The sequence below is a fragment of the Delphinus delphis genome, chromosome 16 (assembly GCF_949987515.2).
Source record: "Delphinus delphis chromosome 16, mDelDel1.2, whole genome shotgun sequence".
Classification (NCBI taxonomy): domain Eukaryota; kingdom Metazoa; phylum Chordata; class Mammalia; order Artiodactyla; family Delphinidae; genus Delphinus; species Delphinus delphis.
This window is the reverse complement of record NC_082698.1, coordinates 48,455,984-48,468,703: the sequence shown is the minus strand read 5'-3', so window position 1 is coordinate 48,468,703 and position 12,720 is coordinate 48,455,984. Positions and strand designations below refer to the sequence as shown.

Genomic DNA, 12,720 nt, shown 5'->3' with positions numbered 1-12,720 from the left:
AACCTAACTGTCCCGTCATCTGCTTTGTCCCAAAGGCTGGACTAGGTCCAGTTCAGCAAACGCTTGTGATTGAGGCATTTCAGATGTCAAATCACTGGTCAGAGTGCAAACAAAGGCATCTTCCAGTCAAGGCCAAGCTGACCCACTCCCACCCTCTTCCTGGCCCAGGGGATCCAGATATGAGCCTGGCCCGGCCACCCCTGCCCCTGTCCCTGTCTCCTGCAGGCCTCTGGCAGCCAAGGCCTGGCAGAGCCGCACCCCGCACAGCTGCAGATATTTATAGCCCTGTCCCTTCTCCGAAGCTCCCGAGGGCTCTGCTCCGACGGCTGTTTATCTCCCTTGGCTCCCTGCTGCAACTTCAAATTGAGGCCATCAAGAAGTTCAGGGACGCGTCTCCTGTAAAAACTGGCATTGTGCTGCTCTAATATTACAGTTGTCTTTTCCAGTTCTCTGGCTGGGGGCGGGGGAAGCTGGGAGAAATGAATTCCTGACACATTTTTGTTTGGGTATTTTTGGCTTGCAGTGCCTGCATCTACCTACAGCCCATCCCCAGGGGCCAATTACAGTCCAGCCCCCTACACCTCCTCCCCTGCCCCCGCCTACACCCCTTCCCCTGCCCCCGCCTACTCCCCCTCCCCAGCACCAGCCTATACCCCCTCGCCAGCCCCAAGCTATAATCCTGCACCCTACAGCGGGGGCCCTGCGGAGTCTGCCAGCCGTCCCCCATGGGTGACAGACGACAGCTTCTCTCAGAAGTTTGCCCCTGGCAAGAGCACCACCACTGTCAGCAAGCAAGGCCTGCCCCGAGGGGCCCCTGCCTACAGCGCACCACCGGCTCCGCAGGTGTCCCCCCTTGCCAGGGGTACCGTGCAGAGGGCGGAGCGCTTCCCAGCCAGCAGCAGGACTCCGCTCTGTGGCCACTGCAACAGCATCATCCGGTAAGGGCCAGCTGTGCCTCTGTGCTGGGGTGCTGGGACGAGAGGGGGACGGGAAGGCAGATGTAGGGAGAAGGCCGCATGCAGGACAGCCTCAGGTCCCTCTGGCTTGCCATCTGGTCTGACCCTCTCTGAGCTTTAGCTTCCATACCTGTGCGATACCCACTTCCCTGGGGAGTTGGGAGGATTCCACGAGGTGAGTGGGTGAAGCTCCCAGCACGGTGCCTGTGCCAGCACCGCCCCCTTGGGCTAAGGCTGGGTTCTGGGAATTGCAGGTCCGGATGGTAGATTTATTGGGCCTGTTGCAAGCTGGCTGACAGTGCTAGTTTTGACCCAGCTTTCCTTCCTTTCGAGATGCTCCTGGGTCTATCCACAGACAAGCCCGTGCTGCTCAGGGCTTTGGTGGGCATCTGCCACACTAAAAGGAAAACAAGTCATTTCATGCTTAGAGGCCAAGGATCATGGGTGGTACTTGTTTGAATATAGTATGTTTATAGTATGTGCATATGTGTGTGGGGGGTGGGCTTGTGTATATGAAAAATACACTTTTATTTAAAAATAAAGTATCATTAGAAAAAATATAGTCATTAGAGAAGAATTAGAAAATTCAGAAAAGTAAAAATTAAAACATGAAGCGTTTCTTCAGTGCCACTGTCTGACTACTAATCTGGAGACAGGTTTGTGTCCTGGGTCTACCATACTAGCCCTATAGCCTTGAACAACTTACTTAACATCCCTGTACCTCAGTTTCCTTATCTGAAAACGCGTATCATAATAGTACCTGCTTCATAGGATTGTTGTGAGAATGAAACACGTTAAATAATGCAAATTTCTTCTTGAATGGTACCTGGCGCAGAGTAAGCACTTAATAAATGCTAGCCATTAGCACCGTCATCATTGCTCTTCTTACTACAATTATCAGTAGTCAACCTAATGGATATTCCATAACATACTTACCCAGTCCCCTGCTAGTGGATGTTCAAGTCGCTTCCCCACCTGTTTGTTGCAAGTGATGAAACAACATCTTTTTGCCTGGAGCTTTATCTGAATTTCCTGTTATTTCGTTAGAACAGTCACAGAAGTTATAGCGTTCTAGGGTCAAAGTGTGAATATTGTTGAGCGTTTTGAAATATCTGGTGTTAAGCTTTGGGGGCTGCCTTAGAGGGGGTACTATTCTCTGCTTCCCCAGGGGCCCCTTTCTGGTAGCCATGGGCCGCTCCTGGCACCCAGAAGAGTTCAACTGTGCCTACTGCAAGACCTCCCTGGCAGACGTGTGTTTTGTGGAGGAGCAGAACAACGTTTACTGTGAGCGGTGTTATGAGCAGTTCTTTGCCCCGGTCTGTGCCAAGTGCAACACCAAAATCATGGGGGTAAGTGGGCTGCATTCCTCTCCTCTGACCCTTGTCTCTTTTCCAACCAATCTCTCCTCCTCTGCAAGGTTGTGGGGTCCTGTTTGGAAGCCAAGAAGTTGCTGTGCTAACAGAGCAAGAACAACTCCATTTCTGTCTGAGAAGGGAGTTGGTTTGCCACCAATGAACTAGGGAGTAAATGAACTTGAAGCAAGAGATCCGTGGGCCACATCCCTGGCCACACAGCTTGAAGTGGTGGCAGAGCTTCTGCAAAGCAAGTTACTGCTTCCTAGCCTGACCTCACCGTGCACCTGCATGTGGCTTTGACCCTCGATGCCCCTTTGGTAAAATGGCGATAACACATAGTACTTCCCTCCCAGGTTGGGTGGGAGGGTGAAGCGTCACAGCTTATGGAAGCACGCACAGAACCTGGCACCCAGCAAGTGCTGCACGAGTAGGAGCCTCTCCTCTGCCGCCCCTAGCCTTCTGCGGCGTGTCCAAGGCCCGCTTCTTGGGCTCTCCTGCCCTGCTCCCTGATGGGATGCTCCGGCAGTGACCGGGGCTGGTGTGGAAGTTAAGCCTGCCTTCTTCTCCCTCCTGGACCTTTCTGTCCTGAGCTGAGGCTCTTTTCCCCAGGAAGTGATGCATGCCTTGAGACAGACGTGGCACACCACCTGCTTTGTCTGTGCAGCCTGCAAGAAGCCCTTCGGGAACAGCCTCTTCCACATGGAAGATGGGGAGCCCTACTGTGAGAAAGGTAGGACCTCTGTGCTGTGGGGAGGCCCCACAGTCTGGGAGAAAGGGGTAGGGGTTCCCTTTCGCACACATTCAATCTGTGCTGTTTTCCCTGCACCAAATATGTGGACCACAAGTCGGCATCTTGTGACCGCTTAGGAAACCTTTCAGATGATTTTGATTTGAAGACCACAAGGTCTAGTTTGAAAAGGCTTTGGCGCCGGCCTTTGTCCTAGGTTCTGTTCCAGGCTCCTGTTTCAGGCTGGCTTTGTAACCCTGATTGAGTTACTAAACTTCTCTGAGCCTCACTCTCCCCATCTGTAAGAGGGGGAGATCAACACCTGCCTCCCAGAGTTGTGGTGAGGATTAAACCAAAGAAACTTCGGAACTAGTCAAGTACATGCAGGTCCCCTCCCAGCTCCTGTGATGTTTACCAGACTTTGATGTTCCTTCAGCGTCCAGCCAACTCCCTGTCTGAATTCGGAGTTTCTCTGTTCTCCCCAGACGCTATATGTTATCTTATAACTTGGAGTCAATTACGGTAAATTCTGAAGATAAAGCCATCTGTTAGAGTTGGGCATCCTGGCTAACTAACCATTCAGTCACTCACACATTCACACACTCATTTATTCATAGCCTGCCTCTTTCAGATAAGGATTTGAGGCAGGTTCCAACAAAGGTAACAAAAACATGAAAGTTAAGACAATAGAACTAGCAAAGCAGCACCAAGAAGAAGAGGGAAAAGGAAACATGCTGATTATGAAGAATAACAGAGCTGCACTGACTGGGTAGCAAATGTGAGAGCAAAAAGAGAAACACGGTAAGTTAGTTTACTTTAAAACCAGAAAGGAGAAAACATTCCAGTTCTTCAAGGGGAAAAGGAAAACAAAATTAAATTTTTTTTCCCCCGACAATAAATTATAAAAGAAACTTCTTGGGTTCTGAGGTACTGGTGAATTCTCTTTCCAGCTCTGAGGCTCACTGAATGACTTTAAATAAGTCACTCAGTCATTCTGGCCTCAGAGTTCATATCGGTAAAAGGGAGAAGATAACACCTGTCTTTTCCCTTCTTAGGAGGAAATGGTGATGATTGGTAATTAATAAAAGTGCTGTGGTACCAATACAAATTGCTATTGTTAGTCGACTAAAAGCATTATAACTTTCATAATGTGTGATAAGCCACAATTTATGCGTGAGGCTTGTGAAAGAATGATAGATTAACACTATTACCAGTGCTCCTCTCCCTAGCACCCCCCCCAAAAAGATTTTCAAAAATGATGTTTTGATTAAGAAGACCCAGGAAAGGGATCATCTACTGTTAAGAAAAGACAGCAAGGAAGCAGGTTTAGCCTCAGCCTTAGGCACCCTGAGAGACCCTGACTGAAGGCCCACAGGGGCCACTTCCAGGCTGTGTGACCATGGACAGGATGCTTGCCCTTTCTGAGTCTCTCCTTCTTCACTTAACTCTCAGAGGCTGTTGTGAGGATTAACTGAGATAATGGGTGCACAGCTCTGTAATGGCTCTGGGAGACCCACAGCTCTCCAAGAAGCACAGTTTGAAACTACTTCCTTAAGCAATGGGAGTCACTGTGATGTTTTAAGTAAAGAAATAACACAATTTAATTTTTATTTTAGAAAGAGCATTAGAAATTTAATATGCTTGTTGAATGTGATAAAGGGTGATATTCTTATAAACAAAGTAAAGAAAGGAGAGCTAGATGATCCAATAGTGAGGTAAAGTCAAGCCTGTTGGTTAACCTGCCCTAGAGATAAAATATCAGAGTCAGCCCCTGTCCCCGTACCATGGGACACTGTGTTTGGTTCTGACCTTGTCTTTTTTTTTTTTAATTATCGTGGGGGAAAAAATACATATATAAAATTTACCATCCTAACGGTTTTTTTTTTTTTTTGGCTTTTCACTTTTTATTTTATATTGGAGTATCACCGATTAACAATGTTGTGATAGTTTCTGGTGCATAGCAAAGGGACTCAGCCATACATATACATGTATCCATCCTAACCATTTTTAAGTGTACAGTACAGTAGTGTTAAGTATATTCACACTGTTGATTGATCTGAAACAGATCAGAATGTTTTCATCTTGCAAATATGAAGCTCTGTACCAATTAAACAACTCCCCTTTTCCCCTCTCCCTCCAGTCCCAAAGAAAATTATAAAGACCTAATAGGAGAAATAAAGGAAGGAATACATAAATGAGAAACTAGATTATTTTCCTGGTGGGAAAGGCCCATGCACAAACTTTATTTAATACCAATTACATTCCCCTTTTGTAGAATAAATGAGGAAAATACCAGCTTTTAAAAAAAATGTATTAGGGGACTTCCCTGGCAGTCCAGTGGTTAAGACTCTGCGCTTCCAATGCAGGGGGCGTGGCTTCAATCCCTGGTTGGGGAGCTAAGATCCCACAGGCCGTGGGGTGTGGCCAATAAATAAATTAATTACTTTTAAAAAATGTACTAGGGTCACACCTGTGATACCAAATTCATAGTTCATAGCCCCCACTTCATGTTGACTCTCAGCAGGTGGTCTGAGACAGTGACTAGGCATACTGTCCACAAGGAGATCTGAGCAGAAAACCTCTGTAAGAAAAAGCCAACTGTGGCAGAGCTGTGGAGAGACAAGTACACTTCTAGGAGAATGAAGGCTTTGTAAAAGGCATCAAGATTCTTCTAGAAGAATCTGGGAGAGTTCTACAGTGAGTGCAGTGGGAGTGCTGCCCACTACCAGGCCCAGACAACTGGGGCCGAGAAGCACAGGCCTGGCCCGCTGTCTCACCTGTGTGTCTCTGGCTAGGCCCTTCACCTCTTCCAGCCTCATCCGCAAAACAGAACAAAAACAATTTCGCCAAGACTAAGTTTATTCATTAATTTATTGATTCAGTGATTCATCCATTCACTCATTCATTTGACATATGTGTTGGGTACTGACTTGTGTGCCAGGCACTGTGCTGGGAGTACAAAGAAAACTAATACATAGGGCTTCCCTGGTGGTGCAGTGGTTGAGAGTCCGCCTGCCGATGCAGGGGACACGGGTTCGTGCCCCGGTCTGGGAGGATCCCACATGCCATGGAGCAGCTGGGCCCGTGAGCCATGGCCGCTGAGCCTGCGCGTCCGGAGCCTGTGCTCCGCAACGGGAGAGGCCACAACAGTGAGAGGCCCGCGTACCACAAAAAAAAAAGAAAAGAAAAAAAAGAAAACTAATACATAGACCTTGACATTGAGATACTAGCAAATAATACAGTCTACGTGAGGATGCTTGGTAAACTGTAAAGCATTATGTAAATAATATTTGGTATTATTATCTCTTTGGCTGGGGGAGGGGAACATGTCCCAACAAAATAGCTCAGGTATTGTTTCTAGTAGTGAAAATTTATTATCAACACAGATGCCCAATGACAGAAGAATGACCAAGCAAAGAACATGCTACAACTCTAAGAAATGTTAAAGGCTCTCACTCTTCCAAAATAAGCAGAGCTGCTGGGAAATAGGATTTTTTTTCTTTTTTGGGATTGGTCTGTTTGGACCGTAAGAGGTGACAGAGCAGAGGAGAAAATCACCCTGCAGAAAGTTAATGACAGTTCCAGAAAGTGTTTGCAGATCAAACCAACACAGGGTGGTGACTAAGCCTGAATCTGCACCACACCAGTGCAAATTATTGGAAAAGGAAAAAACCAATCATGTAACTGAGTATTTTGTCTGCAAGATGACAAGTAACCAATTAGGTTTCATCCACTGCCCCCAGCCCAGTGATTTGGGGGGTTGTTCTGACATTGGGTCGATGTGGCTGGGACACTCCTCCCAGCCTGCCTGGATGCCTGGTCCTTACTCTGCCTTTCATTTCAGACTATATCAATCTGTTCAGCACCAAGTGTCACGGTTGCGATTTCCCCGTGGAGGCCGGTGACAAGTTTATCGAAGCCCTGGGGCATACTTGGCACGACACCTGCTTCATTTGCGCAGTATGTTTTTTGCTTGGGGTTCTGACTTTCTGAGAAGAGGCAGGAGGGACCAAGTGGGGCCAGATGACCAACCCTTTACATCCCTTTCAACCCTGGCATTCTAATATTCTGTCATTTTTAAAAGCCGGCAAATACCATGATGCCTCGATATGTCACAGCTGAGCAAAGTTTTATTACTAATAATGATTTATTAACCAATATGGCTTTGTTACTCTCCACTTCATTAAGGACAGAAGAGTGTCTTAGGATCTGGCAAACTAGCAGCTTTCCTCAGCAGTGATGCTCTCAATAGGTGGGAGGAGTGAATGATGTTGGGATTTAATAGGGGCAGGTGGCTTCCCATGGTTATAGGTCATTTAAGATATGATGATGTGATTCAACGGTTTTCCCCTAAATTTTCACCATGAACACTAGATTGGAGCTTATTGACTATGAAAAGCTGAGATAAGTTTTCTTTTGACTGAACCTTTAGAAGGGCTGAGTATCATTGCATTTTCCTAAATGGTCCTATTCTCGATATATAGTTGCCAGGAGATAAGCCCTAGATTAAGTATTAACCATGTGCAGTTTATTTCTGCTGAACAGCCAGGTCATTTTTACCGTGAGATTGACGTTTTCCTTCCAAGGGCTTTGGGCTGGGGAAGGGACAGGGCAATGAGCCTGCCGACATTTAGAGTCTGCGTTAGAATTAGAAAACAGTCGTCCCTGATAAAGCCCTGTAATGTGAATCTATAATTGACTAAACTTTATTTGGGAAAATCAATGTACTACTACTGCTTTTTTTTTTTTTTTTACCAGAGTTGCTCAAGGTAAATTTTGGGAACGTGTGAAAGGTCTACATAGTTTAAACTTGAACAATTATTATAGACTTATGACATAGGACAACCATAGTCATAATGTTTACTGCAATTCACTTCAGCTTTTATACTTCATTTCTATATCCCCTCCCATCTGTGGGGTGCATTGTATTCACTCCATATATTAGTTTGCTAGGGCTGCCGTGACAAAGTACCACAATTGAATAGCTTAAACAACAGACGCTTACTCTCTCACAGTTCTGGGGGCTAGAAGTCCAAATTCAAGATGTCAGCAGGGACCTGCTCTCTCTCCTAGCTGCTGGTGGTTGCCAGCCATGCTTGGTGTTTCTTGAATTGTAGCTGCATAACTGCAATCTCTGCCTCCATTGTCACAAGGCTGCCTTCCCTCTGTGTGTCTGTGTCTTCACATGACACTCTCCTCTGTGCAGGTGTCTGTCTCTGTGTCTCTTCCCTTCTTATAAGGACACTAGTCATATTGGATTAAGGGCCCACCGTACTCCATATGATGTCATCTTAACCTCAGTTTTAATTTAGTCTGCAAAGACCCTATTTCCAAATAAGGTCACTGCTATGTCCCTGTGCTGGATAGGCTGGAGGTACTCGGGGTTGGGACTTTAACATGTGAATTTAGGGCGGCACAGTTCAATCCATAACACTTTTTCCAGCCCTTTGAACAGATTCTCTAATTGCCTTTTAGGGTCCTTAAACTATATCAGGACCTCCCCTCCAAAAAGGGACAACAATATAAATATACCGGCTTTGGGGTTGTCCCCTGAAGAGCCACAGCTCAGCGAGGCACCGTACAGGGCTTTCTGACCCTTACCTTCAAGCCATGGCTTGTCTGATCCTAAGATGCTGCCTGCAAATCTGGTTACCCAGCTTCTAGAAAGATCTAAGAGACTTGGAGGAGGTCCAGGGAAGACAGAGGCGTAGAAGGCCTGCTCTCCAAAGGCAGGCTGATGAGAGGTCTGTGTCACATGGAGAGGGAATCATGCAAAGGTGAGCATGGGTCTGCTCCCTCAAGCTTGCCGTGTTTGGCTGAGTCATGATGGCACAAGTCCCAGAGAGAGACAAGAAGAAGCGGTAATGCCTGGGGTTGTTCAGGCTGAGATTACAGATAAGTTCCAGTCAGGTGTGAAAGACCCACAGCACTGCCCAGAGGGTCTGCCCAAAGAAACCAGTCAGATCCCGTCCTCTGGAGAATCAGCACAGAGAATCGTTACGCCTTCCCCCAAACTAGACCTGCGTAGTACTCACTGCCCCATGCAGCTATATCAAAGTGGAATATGGTTTAATTTTTGGAAAGCAATATTTTGATTGGAAAACTTTCAGGGTTTTGTTTTCTTTGTTCCTTTTTCCATCACTTTGTATTTCCAAATCACTTTTAATGAGCATATATTTTCCTGTAACTTAAAAAAAAAAAAAAAAACTAGTAAGAAAGGAAGATTAGGACTAGCTCTTGCGGCTGACATGCTGTTTTCCCATCAGTTAGATCTCAGGGGAGCACATACTTCAGACTAATTGAGTTTTGGGAATACAAAAGTCTCCCAGAACAAGTCTCTACCTTCAAGGAATTTAGAATCTTGAAAGGAAAACATAGCTGACATGTATGAGCAATTAATGAGCAGAACAAGACAACATCTCTAAAGTCCCAAGCACATAAAATGAAGGCTGAGAAGGACAGTGCGGGTCAGGGTGAGGGTTTACCTCCTGTCTGGCTTTGGCACTTGAGTCCTAATGGAAAGGATGTGAGTCCTACCTTAGTTGGGGAAACATGTCTTACTGGCCCTTCTTTTCCTTTAAGTCTAGTTGGTATCTAGTTGGTGTGGGTACCAGGAAGGGATGTGATGTGGTGTAACTTTTGTGGGCAGTCGAGGGGCCTCTGCAGCTGGCCTATTTCATCGCCTTCCACTCTGTCGTCAGCACTCTATGGCCACCACTCCTTCCCAGCCAGGCCCTGCTGCCACTTGACCACAGAGCCTGGGGGTTGGACCATCCCTGCTGTGCCGCTGTGATGGGTAGGTTGGAGGCCTGCTCCACCATGGAGCCCCATTGCATCCCACCTGCAGGCTCCTGGCCCAAGGCACTGAGTACGACCTCTCTATGACAGTTCTTTCCCTCAGTCTCATCTTATCAGTGAGCCACCTCTGAGGCTCTGGCCTTTCCTCACTCCTTGGTCCTCAGTCTCCCAACACCCTCTCCAGCCTGACTCATCCAGAGTTTTCACAAGCAACCAGCACTGTCTCAGACCAGGCAGGGTCTCCTAGCCAGAGCCCCGGCTGTTGACCAGCAGCTCCTTGCCAACTCATTCCAGAGCTGCCTTCCTGTCTCTCCCAAAACCCATCCTCACCAGTTGGATCTTGGGTGCCACCATCTTAGACTTGTCTCCAAGTTGTCACCACAGCTTGAGGCCACCACAGGAGCCTGGTTACACTCAATATCACTGCATCTACCTGGGATGTTTTGAGACACTTTCTCAGGTCATTGGCTTCCAGAGCCCATTGGCAGCCCTGTGTGATCTCAGGTATAACGTCCTCAACTGGGCCATCAGGGCCTCACACTTGGGACCACCATGATGCCACTTTTCTTTCCAGCTTTCTTGGAGCAGACACGTGCTCAGTGGCCCAAGCTCATCTCGGAAGGGTGATTTCTGTATCCTCATGCTTACCTCTACCTGGGAATTCCACCTGCACTTCCTCTCATGTCAATGTCCTGGATGTGGTCCCCAATTCTGCTCCCCACTAGAGATCTTCAGTGCCCTGTCTGAGGCTAGGGCCTGTCCCAGCCTATGTGACTTCCCAGCTGACTGGCAACTGGCAGATTGCCCACCCAGGACCAGACCTCATACTGGTAGTCCAGCAAGCTTAGTGAACTACCTCGATACAAGTCCGTAAACCCAGAACAATTTCAAGTAAACATAGCCCCTCTCTGCTATGAGGTGTGGGGAGAATGAGCTTAGAACTGGAGTCTCGCAGACCTGAATATGGATGCCCAGGTTCTACAACTTTCTAGGTCTGTGACTTGAGCAAGACACTTGGGCTCTTTGAGCCTCAGCTTTCAATTGTGAAATGGGGAACAGTCATACCAATTCCATAAAGTTTTTGTGGGAATTAAATGAGACCATGTAGGGACCTCCCTGGCGGTGCAGTGGTTAAGAATCTGCCTGCCAATGCAAGGGACACAGGTTCGATCCCTGATCTGGGAAGGTCCCACATGCTGCGGGGTGACTGGACCTGTGTGCCACAACTACTGAGCCTGTGCTATAGAGCCCACTTGCCACAACTTCTGAGCCCGCATGCTACAACTACAGAAGCTCGTGCACCTAGAGCCTGTGCTCTGCAACAAAAAGAAGCCACCGCAATGAGAAGCCCGTGCACCACAACGAAGAGTAGCCCCTGCTCACTGCAACTAGAGAAAGCCCGCATGCAGCAACAAAGACCCAACACAGTCAAAAATAAAATAAGATTAAAAAAAAAAATGAGACCATGTATACAGAGTGTCTGGCATCATACTCGACCCGCAGTAGTCTCAACAAATATTACTGATCTCCCTTCTTTTTGTTTTGTCAGCATCTTCAGACTGCACTCATATGTTGTCATCATGGGGATATATAATTTTGCCTCTTTTTTTTTTCAGTCAGTGTTTTCCTGCATACACTTTGCCATATTTGATTTATTTTTTCGTGGTGGCCTGTCATTGGAAAAATGCACCTTAAAAATTAACTTAATCATCTCCCCATTGAGAGAAATATTAGTAGTTTTTCAGTTTGTAGTTTAGCATATGTTGCTTTCCTGTTCTGTGCAATAGTTGCTGCAAGATGAAATTCTCCAGAGTGGTGTTACTGGGGTACAGGGCAGGCACATCTTCATGGCTTCTCTTCAGTGTTGCCACATCCCCTGCAGAAGGCCGTGCTGATTCATGTGTCCCTAGCAGTGACAAGTAGGCCTGATCGGCCTGATCCCCTTTTGGCATTGCTGACTTTTGACTGATTACTTTTTTTTTTCATTTTCTGGCTCCAGTCATATAAGGTTAGAGGTGACAAGCTATTGAGGCTTTTTGTTTTATTTATTTTGCTAGATTAACAGGTGTCTAGTGATATCTCATGGAGGTTTTAATTACTTTTTCCTTTAATTATTAGTGAGGATCATTTTTCTGACATTTTATATTTCTTTAGGTGTTAATCACTTCTGTGGATATTGACTTACGAATTTGTATTGGTTCCTTATAAATTTTGGATAGTTGATCAGTTGATCACCTTATTGTGTATATGTTCCGTATTCCATTAATTAAATTTAATTTAACTTGAGTTTATTCCATGTTCCTTTTTGGAAATCTTGATTTTTAGATAGCTCAACGAGTCTACACTGCTTTAGCTGTCAAGCACTTGTGGTAGGGAGAAGCAGGCTGTTGCCTTTTCTCCCATCTGCCTGTGACAGCACTTTGTCTTAAAGGGGTGGCTGAAATCTTTTGTTTGTGTCCCCCTGCCTCATGGGCTGTCTCATGCCTCTCTGTTCTCTGTCTCAGGTCTGCCACGTGAACCTGGAGGGGCAGCCATTCTACTCCAAGAAGGACAAACCCTTGTGCAAGAAGCATGCACACGCCATCAACGTGTAGGGAGCCCAGGGTGTCTGCTGGCAACGAAGGATTCAAGGAGGCTGATGTTTCTTTTTGGGGGGAAAAGGGAGAAGACAGGAAGTGACTGAGCCCTTTTGACGTATAATTTTAGTCCTTTCTTCTGCACACAGATTGTGTATTTGCATAGTTCAGACTAGAAGCCAAATGAAGATTCCTGAACCAAGCTAGTAATTAATCCAAGACTGGAATTGTACTCCAAACACTGAAGACAGAGTTCCAAGAACTCAAAAGTGAAAAAGAAAAAGTAACTTTCCCCACGCGATACACTT

General features: G+C 46.5%; 1 protein-coding gene across 1 annotated transcript in view; it reads left to right on the top strand.

The window, feature by feature from the left end:
* LDB3 (LIM domain binding 3) overlaps positions 1-12,430 on the top strand; it is a 55,378-nt gene extending 42,948 nt beyond the window's left edge. The window contains exons 11-15 of the mRNA XM_060033701.1: positions 524-938; positions 2,125-2,305; positions 2,921-3,041; positions 6,883-6,998; positions 12,341-12,430. Coding sequence (XP_059889684.1) covers positions 524-938; positions 2,125-2,305; positions 2,921-3,041; positions 6,883-6,998; positions 12,341-12,430 — 923 coding nt within the window. The remainder of the gene's footprint in view (positions 1-523; positions 939-2,124; positions 2,306-2,920; positions 3,042-6,882; positions 6,999-12,340) is intronic.
* Positions 12,431-12,720: the final 290 nt, after the last annotated feature.